The 9,945-nt window shown below is 46.4% G+C and overlaps 1 protein-coding gene across 1 annotated transcript in view; it reads right to left on the reverse strand.

Annotated features, from left to right (window-relative positions):
* The window catches only part of SLCO3A1 (solute carrier organic anion transporter family member 3A1), a 148,645-nt gene extending 139,054 nt beyond the window's left edge, over positions 1-9,591 (reverse strand). The window contains exon 1 of the mRNA XM_063142660.1: positions 9,569-9,591. Within this exon, the coding sequence (XP_062998730.1) occupies positions 9,569-9,591 (23 nt within the window). The remainder of the gene's footprint in view (positions 1-9,568) is intronic.
* Between the last annotated feature and the right edge of the window lie 354 nt (positions 9,592-9,945).

Below are 9,945 nucleotides of genomic sequence, written 5' to 3' on the forward strand. Positions count from 1 at the left end.
TCCAGGCCAAACATGCCCAGTTCTCTCCGTCTCTGCTTTGTTTCCAGACCCCTGATCATCCTGGTTGCCCTCCTCTGAACCCCCTCCAGCTTGTCTGCATCATTCTGGTCTGCACTCCCCAAGGTTCTGTTGCTCTTTAATTACATCTGGAGTTTGCAACACAGAAGGCACTGCTACAGCATGGATACAATCACCGGAGCAATATCCATCACAGGGCCTTGCAAAGCCGGTAACACGTACTGTTCTTTGTGCAGCTCTGGGAGGACCAACTTATTCAGTAATAAATGAGACATCTTATTTCTTCTCAAGCTGTTGCCTTCCCCACCGCGTTTTAGCAATTACCTTGCATTTGCACTCGCCTTCTGTTTTCTTTGTCATTATTATTAAATAGATGAAAAGAACTGAGACATTACCTGGGGACCGAAGGAATATCCAAATTTAATTTTCTCGCCTGCGCCTTTTAAGGTATTGGTGATGAATGTGTTTTCATTACAAACAATACCAACAATCAGAGGTGCCGTTTCAACAAGTGTTCCTTCTTCTGTTTTGAGAAACTAGCCTGGGTGGAAACAACTTGGCGATAAAAAAAGGACTTTGGCAGAGACGTTCATCTGGATGTCACTGGAAGTAGCATTGCTGGCTGCAGTCCAAAGATATGCAAAGAAGAAATGCAGGCATTGCAGAATGTGAGTGTTGAAGGCATCAGACCACCACCCCGTCCCTGCCAGACACATACATGTGCATGCATACACACTTCTGACCCCATGTGATTCTGGGGGAGAAGTGCTGCTTCTAGGGGAGAAATGCTGGGCCATCAAGGGTGAGCTATTCCACCTACTCCCCTCCCCCCCCCACCTGGAGACTTTAAAGCAAGGCTGGAGCTGAAGGCTGGGGAGTGCTGCTTCTGGGGGAGAAATGCTGGGCCATCAAGGGTGAGCTATTCCACCTACTCCCCTCCCCCCCCCACCTGGAGACTTTAAAGCAAGGCTGGAGCTGAAGGCTGGGGAGTGCTGCTTCTGGGGGAGAAATGCTGGGCCATCAAGGGTGAGCTATTCCACCTACTCCCCTCCCCCCCCACCTGGAGACTTTAAAGCAAGGCTGGAGCTGAAGGCTGGGGAGTGCTGCTTCTGGGGGAGAAATGCTGGGCCATCAAGGGTGAGCTATTCCACCTACTCCCCTCCCCCCCCACCTGGAGACTTTAAAGCAAGGCTGGAGCTGAAGGCTGGGGAGTGCTGCTTCTGGGGGAGAAATGCTGGGCCATCAAGGATGAGCTATTCCACCTGCTCCCCTCCCCCCCCACCTGGAGACTTTAAAGCAAGGCTGGAGCTGAAGGCTGGGGAGTGCTGCTTCTGGGGGAGAAATGCTGGGCCATCAAGGGTGAGCTATTCCACCTACTCCCCTCCCCCCCCCACCTGGAGACTTTAAAGCAAGGCTGGAGCTGAAGGCTGGGGAGTGCTGCTTCTGGGGGAGAAATGCTGGGCCATCAAGGGTGAGCTATTCCACCTACTCCCCTCCCCCCCCACCTGGAGACTTTAAAGCAAGGCTGGAGCTGAAGGCTGGGGAGTGCTGCTTCTGGGGGAGAAATGCTGGGCCATCAAGGGTGAGCTATTCCACCTACTCCCCTCCCCCCCCCACCTGGAGACTTTAAAGCAAGGCTGGAGCTGAAGGCTGGGGAGTGCTGCTTCTGGGGGAGAAATGCTGGGCCATCAAGGGTGAGCTATTCCACCTACTCCCCTCCCCCCCACACCTGGAGACTTTAAAGCAAGGCTGGAGCTGAAGGCTGGGGAGTGCTGCTTCTGGGGGAGAAATGCTGGGCCATCAAGGGTGAGCTATTCCACCTGCTCCCCCCCCCCACCTGGAGACTTTAAAGCAAGGCTGGAGCTGAAGGCTGGGGAGTGCTGCTTCTGGGGGAGAAGTGCTGGGCCATCAAGGGTGAGCTATTCCACCTGCTCCCCTCCCCCCCACCTGGAGACATTAAAGCAAGGCTGGTGCTGAAGGCTGGGGAGTGCTGCTTCTGGGGGAGAAAAGCTGGGCCATCAAGGGTGAGCTATTCCACCTGCTCCCCTCCCCCCCCACCTGGAGACATTAAAGCAAGGCTGGAGCTGAAGGCTGGGGAGTGCTGCTTCTGGGGGAGAAATGCTGGGCCATCAAGGGTGAGCTATTCCACCTGCTCCCCTCCCCCCCCCCCCACCTGGAGACATTAAAGCAAGGCTGGAGCTGAAGGCTTTTTTTCCTTTACCTGGTTTGTTTTGCTGTACATGCGTGTTTAGTATATTTTGAATATTATTGTGATATTGTTGATTTGTACATTGTTAAATATTGTTGTAGTTTTTAATTTTTGTAAACCGCCCAGAGAGCTTCGGCTATTGGGTGGTATAAAAATGCAATAAATGAAAAAAAAAATGAAATGAAAATGTGATTGCTTAAGCTGCTTTAAGAACACACAGAATTGTTGTTCTTGTTGTCTTCTCTCTTTTCTCACTTGTGGCAGTTTTTCTAGAGGGACATGATGGACTTTGCCAGGTCATGCTGTCATTTAGTGATTCAGGAATTTCAACATGTTTTAAGTATGACTGTTTTCTGGACGTTGGTGGGGATGCATTATTAGTATTAGTATTTCTTCGTCAGTTTTCATGGCAGAAGCCCTCCCAAGGCAGCATACAACAATAAGGCACATAAGCATTAAGATATTAAAAGGGATAAAACCACAGACACTATAAAAACAAAACAAGAATAAAAACAGCAATAAGACCAACAATAAAAACAGTATAACCAAATAAGATAAAGCTTATCTTATGAGTTATGAGCTGTCTCATGCACCCTTAAATAAGCATCAAAACTAGGATAATCATTTAGAGTTTGATTTTTAAAAACAGACAAGCTAGAAGCTCTTTCTGGTTTAACTTGTTTAAGGGCAACTGTGGGCTGGTTGTGAATTTTCAGAATTTAACATACGCTCCGCTTCAGCAGGGCTTTCAGTATTGAGATGCCAGTCCAGTCTTCCCCAACCCTGATGCCCTTGAAATGTGTCGGACTATAACTCCCAGAATCCCCAGTCAGCCGTGATGGGAGTTGTAGTCCAACACATCAAAGGACATCAGCTTGAGGAAGGCTGTTCTAGTCTACGCCTTCTGCTTGGTTGATGAACCTGTTCAGACAGCACACTAAGGCCACAGCTAGACCTAAGGTTTATCCTGGGATCATCCAGGGTTCACCCCTGCCTGAGCACTGGATCCCCTGTGTGTGACCTAGATGAACAGGTTTGACCCCTGAACGATCCAGGGAAAAACCTTAGGTCTAGCTATGGCCTAAGTCATGGTGGTTAAGCATTTTTGAGCTAAACCTTATGACTTAAAATGTCATGTGAATCATTTCTAACCATGGTGGCTATATAACCACGGTTTAACAAGCTTGCTAACCATTTGCTACAAAAGGGTTAGGGGCCTAACTATAGCTTGGCATGTAGTCTGAACAGGCGCAATATAGCATCAAATCCTCACAAATAACATTTTTTATTATTATTTTTGTGATATAAGAGAAATAGCAGATCCAATCCGCTATGTTCTGTACTGTTCTGTTTACAGAGATCCCAGGGAAAGAGCTATGAATTTTGGTGGGGTGAGGTGATGAAGACCACCTGCAGTCCGTGAAAGGTGACCATATGGAAAGGAGGACAGGGCTCCTGTATCTTTAACCATTGCATTGAAAAGGGAATTTCAACAGGTGTCATTTGTATGCATGCAGCACCTGGTGAAATCCCCTCTTGATCACAACAGTTAAGGCTGCAGGAGCCCTGCCCTCTTGGCAAGATACAAAAGAGGGCAGGGTTCCTGCAGCTTTCACTGTTGTGATGAAGAGGGAATTTCACCAGGTGCTGCATGCATACAAAGGACACTTGCTGAAATTCCCATTTCTGTACAACTGACAAAGATACAGAAACCCAGTCCTCCTTCCCATATGGTCACCCTAAGACCATGTGTTGCCCACCCCTGTTTTACTATTGGACTAATCTCATCACTGAAGAAACCACCTTCCCCCTCATTGTTTTCCACTGGGGGGAAAATGCCTCTATATTGTCCCTGTTCATTTGCCGGTGTTGGAGATATTATTGAAAAGGAACAACCACTTAAAATGATACACGATAAAGCGGTTTGGCTGGTTATCTGTGCGTCGGAACTCTGCCAGTTTATGAATAAAGATAGACTGATTTACATATTTATTAGATAGATTTTAGAATAGCAGTTGTTTCTTTGACTTGGTTCTGGCTCAATGCCGGGGAAAGTCTCTCTTTCTTTGTATAGGGAAATGATGTACCAATTGCCTTCCTGGATCGCATCAGCTAGCTTGTTCTGTCACCTGCCAGGTGCCTGCAGAAGCTCAGCGGGGCATGAAGGTGACAGCTGCCTTCCCTCCTTCTCAAACGTATCCTGAATTTTCCAATTTGCCAAAACTTCCATATGTGTTCACAATTCCACCACATATGAAAATAGGTCCCAGTTTCCTGGCATCCTCGCCAACATAACGCGGAATATTTCTCATCAATTGGATTTAACTTTGTTGGTGTCAAATACCACTTCCATACGAATTTATAAACATTTTCTTTTATTCTTACCGACATATTTTTCAAGATACGCTGATTCCATTTCTTCTCCCAACTCTACATGTTTATCTGTCTTGTTATATCCTGATCCCATATCATTTTAAAATGCTCTTGCTGTTCTCCCATTTCCAACAATATTTTATATATTCCACTCGTTATACCCTTACTAACTATATTTCCATCCTTGCCCTCCCTTTGTATAATTATCTTTTCAAACTCTGTGTATTCTCTACACTCTTTATTCTCATTTATTCTCATTTGTCCATTTCCTTGTCCTTTGTTCTAATTGTATTATCTCAATCCAGGAAGTTTTCCTCCTCATAATATCTGCTTTATTTGTTCTTTACTATCCATCCTCCCCATCCATTCCTTTAATTTAATTATTTTCCTTTTCCTCAATTCCTTTTCCAATTCCTTCTTTAAGTTCGCTGGGAAGTTTCCCACCATTACCACTGGGGTTACGGGGGGACATTGTTGACATCAGTTTATCTTTATACTTTGCCCAAATCTCTAGGATGTTCTTCATCATAGGGTTCTCATTTTTTTTCCAAATCACGACTGGGGAAGGCAATGGCAAACCACCCCACTACAAAGTCTGCCAAGAAAACGTCAGCAATGTATTATTATTTTTTGAATGTACACCTAGAAATGTATTGTGTGAATGAGAAACATGGGTTTGGCAACATGATCCAGAGATTATAGAGGGTTCAGGTGACTTCTTATACACATGTTGGAAGAAGGTGCCCTTCGTGTGTGCCAATGTATGGGAACAGAGCTCCTCCATAGAATCATAGAATAGTAGAGTTGGAAGGGGCCTACAAGGCCATCAAGTCCAACCCCTGCTCATTGCAGGAATCCACCTTAATGCATCCACCACCCCTCATATGGATAAGCCTTATGTATGTGCATAGAGTGCCTTCACATGTGGATGGGGGTAGTGGAGCTGACTCACACTGTGCATTGTTTTTCAGATCATGTGAGTATCGTCTGAACCACCCTGTAATCATCACAAAACAAGGATATGCTACCACTCCCTGTAAAGGTACATCTGGTCTCCAATGCAGTTCTGCTGCCATGTAATGTGTGAAAACGCCTTTAGCCACAGTGAGGAGAAGCCCCAGCACATTCCCTACAAGTGGGGAAGTGATTTCCCCTCTGGATAATGGATTCTATTATGGAAAAATACACAGAGAATTGACTCTTTTTTGCCAGCTTCCCAGATAGGCATTGTATTTCAGGATATTTTCAAGCCTCTAATTTTGGCGTAATTAGGTTCCAGCAAGGGGGTGGGAGCTGCCAGGGTGGGCGGGTGATTGCAGGGTGCAGGAGGTCACTTTTAACAACTAAGAAGGGAGTGGATGAATTAGGCTGTTGCTTCCGAACCTCTGAGCCTTTGGCCTCTATTTGTTGAGTTTGCTTGCTACCGCCTTTGATTTGCCAGAGCCACAGTGCACACCACAGGTAAGGGAAGACGTGGGAAATTCATTCAAAGCTTACACAAAGAGGCAAACATCAAAGAATTGGTTCTGCGAAGTAATAGTTCCTACATCAGCAATCAACTTTTGTCATGCCACCAGGTGGCAGATTCTTGGATGGGTGAAGATGAACCAGTTTCCCTGAGAGGCTAGATTTCTATTGGTTTGCTTGCTTGTTGATCTGTACTATCCAATAGCTGAGGTTCTCTGGGTGATTCACAAAACAAAGGTTTAAACCGTAAAACGCATACCTAGAATAAAACGAGGGAAAATCCAAAAGCAAATTACAAACTGCCACAGAGTGAAATCAAAGCAAAGCCAACAGTGGATGACAGCAGCAGTGGAAAGTTCCCAAAAGCACCAACAACACGTTTTTAAACTGAAAGGCCAAAATGCCTGCAAGAATGAAATTGCTGGCAAAAAAAGAAGTGTGTGTTAGACTAAAATACATGCAAAATGCACATTTTAGGAGTAATGTGCACAAAAATGCTTATGAATTTTTATTCAAACTTTATTTATAAAACCCTCAAAGTTTGGGATGCACCAAACTTAAGCTTCGAAAAATGAGGAAGCAAAAGTGACGGATCATCCAACCCTATTTCTCACTCTGTCATAGTTATTGGGAATAGGCTACCAGTTCAGCACTAGGGAATGGTATATTAATCCATTATTCCTTTCCATTAATATTCATGGTAAAATATGTCTCTCCTTTAAACTATAGTAATGCCGGTGTTCCCCACTGCATCTAGCACAGTTACAGTTGTGAATAATCCATAGCGGCCCCATTCAGAAGACTCCTTAAATAGGGTGACCATATAAAAAGGAGGACAGGGCTCCTGTATCTTTAACAGTTGCATAGAAAAGGGAATTTCAGCAGGTGTCATTTGTATATATGGAGAACGTAGTGAAATTCCCTCTTCATCACCACAGTTAAAGCTGCAGGAGCTATACTAGAGTGACCAGATTTAAAAGAGGGCAGGGCACCTGCAGCTTTAACTGCTGCGATGAAGAGGGAATTTCACCAGGTTCTCCATATATACAAATGACACCTGCAGAAATTCCCTTTTCAATACAACTGTTAAAGATACAGGAGTCCTGTTCTCCTTTTCATATGGTCAATCTACCTTAAACCATGGATTTAACCATGGTGGTTAAGCCAGAAAGCCGGGCTGTGTTCAGAAGACACCTTAAACCACAGCTTTAACCATGGTGAATAAAACAAAAGGCCTTATTCACCATGGTTAAAGCCATAGTTTAAGGTGTCTTCTGAACATGGCCTGCCTTTCTGGCTTATCCACTATGGCTAAAGCCATAGTTTAAGTTGACTTCTGAACAGGCCTAATAACATCTACATACAGGCACCCATCCTGCTGCATTGTCTGCGATGGATTATTCACACAGTCCACCGCATGCATGCCACGCCTCTGCCCAAGACCCTCGTATTCCCACGTCCATTGCGTTCCTGTGTCCAGAATGTTGCCTCTCTTATTACCTGTGTGTGATTGAGGAAACGCGATAACATCTTATATATAACAAAAGGCGCTAGGAACCCTAGACCTTCCCCAATCTCTATCCCACATCCGTTCTTTTCATCCCGACTGTTCATTTTATTTGGGAGTTTTTACAGCCTTCTAAGTTCGAGAGTATTGAACATCGAACAAACCATAATTTCATTCAGAGCATAATCCATGGCATGCCATTGCATAGCCAAGCCGCGGAGACACATCCCCGGAACAAATCCATCATTCCACGGCCCTATCTTCAGCTACTAAAAATAGCATGCAACATACAGTTGAGCTCTCCTGCTACTAGAAGCTGGATGGTAGAGGAGGAAGCACTTCGTGACATGTTCAATTTGTACACTGCTTTACAATTGCCATTTTCTTTAAAAAAAAAATAGCAATGGAAAGAAGAAAGCCGGGGAACTTCACCTTTTCCCCTCCCCTCCCCAGTGTTTGCTTCTGAAAGAGAAACTCCAGTAGGGAAAGTGCAATGTTCCCCGGACTTCTTTTTATTTTAGTTTATTTTTAAGAAAATGAAGTCTGTAAAGCTGTCCAACGCTGGAAATGCAGCGAAGCAGGCCGGGGCCCGTATCACTCAAACAAACCACTCAGGATCCGAAGCGTAAATGGAATCGCACGAAGTTTGTAGGAAATTCACTAAGCTGGCACATCGTTTTAACTGTTTTAATTGTTTTACTGCTTTTAAATTATATATTGTTTTAACTTGGTTCATGGTTTAATTTGTTTTTAGCTGTGTATATTTACTGTTTTATACTGTATGCTTTTATCTGTATGCTGTCCTGAGACCTTAATGATATAGGGTGGGATACAAATGTTTTAAATAAATAAATGGAGAAATCCAGAACACAGATCACAGGGATTCACGTGCCCACATTCACACCTGTGAAACATTGAAAGCGATCTGTCTTTTTGGGTGCCATTGTCTTTTTATGCCATCCACCTCCGAGATGCACGGTACTTTCATTGGGGCCAGCCCTACCATTAAGCAGACTGAGGTGACCACCTCAAGCAGCTGATTTGGGGTGTTATAAAAGGGCAGCACATTGTTAGTTATTTAATGTATTATTATTGTTTGCTGCCAGGGTCAGGAAGAGCGGTTATGGGTTTTTCTGCATTGGGTACCCTGACTTTTCAGATAGGGTACTCTTAGATCCATCTCTGTCGCTGGAGGCTCAAGTGGCCACAACAGCTCAGAGTGCCTTTTGCCAGCTTTGGCTGGTTCGCCAGCTATGGCCTCTCCTGGACAGGGACAGCTTGGCTATGCTGGTACAGGCATTAGTAACCTCAAGACTGGCTTACTGCAATGTGATCTATGTGGAGCTGCCCTTGAAGTAGCTCCGGAAGCTGGAGCTAGTGCAGAATGCTGCAGCTCGGCTGTTTTCTAGGGCTGTGCTCCGCTTCGCTTTGGGGCATAGAAGCGATAGCGAGGTGGCCTGATTCGCCTCCAGAAAAGGTGGAGGAGAAGCGAGTTGGGGTGCTGCGGATTGAAGCGAAGAGGATCGCTTCGATCCGGAGCTCCAAACACAGGTAAGTGGGGGGGAGGGGGACTCATCTGGCACTGCCAGTGCCGCCGCAGTCCCTGCGGTGATGGCAATGGAGCCAGGGAAGGGGGCATGGAGGAGGGAGGCTTACCTGTGTCCATTGCGGTCCGTCGTGGGCTTCAAGCGAGGCCCCGGCTTCAAGCGGAAAAGGCTGCGGCCTTCTCTTCCACTTGAAGCCGGGGCAACGGACTGCGACAGACACAGGTAAGGGGGCGGGGGGGTTGGCCTACCTGGCAGCAGTGGCGTCCATGCAGCGGTGGTGGAGCCAGGTAAGGGGGCAGGACGCTTACCTGCATCCATCGCGGGCTTCAATTGAGGCCCCGGTTGAAGCTGGAAGTGAAGGCCGAGGCCTCTTCCGGCTTCAAGCCGGGGCCTCAATTGAAGCCCGCGATGATGGACACAGGTAAGGGGTTGGGGAGGTTGGCTTACCTGGCGATGGTGCCGCTGTCCATGCGGTGGCGGCAGAGCCGGATCTCACTCCGCGGAGCGGGGGACGGGCGGATTGGCTCGAAGAGGATCGACCCGATCCAGAAGTTCCAGATTGGGCCACGAAGCAGATCGGGGGGTCCGTGTACAGCCCTACTGTTTTCCAGGCTAGCCCCTTTCCAGCATGTAAGACCACTGCTGAGGGAACTGCACTAGCTGCCTATTCACTACCAGGCCAGGTTTAAGGTTTTGGTACTAACATACAAAGCCCTAAACAACTTGGGACCAGGATATCTGAGAGAGCGCCTTCTCTCCTACCAACCTGCCCGGTCACTGAGGTCATCCGAGGGCCTGCTCCTGGTGGTTCCACATAGACCCAT

This window comes from Elgaria multicarinata, chromosome 16, assembly GCF_023053635.1.
Source record: "Elgaria multicarinata webbii isolate HBS135686 ecotype San Diego chromosome 16, rElgMul1.1.pri, whole genome shotgun sequence".
NCBI classification, from domain to species: Eukaryota; Metazoa; Chordata; class Lepidosauria; order Squamata; family Anguidae; genus Elgaria; species Elgaria multicarinata.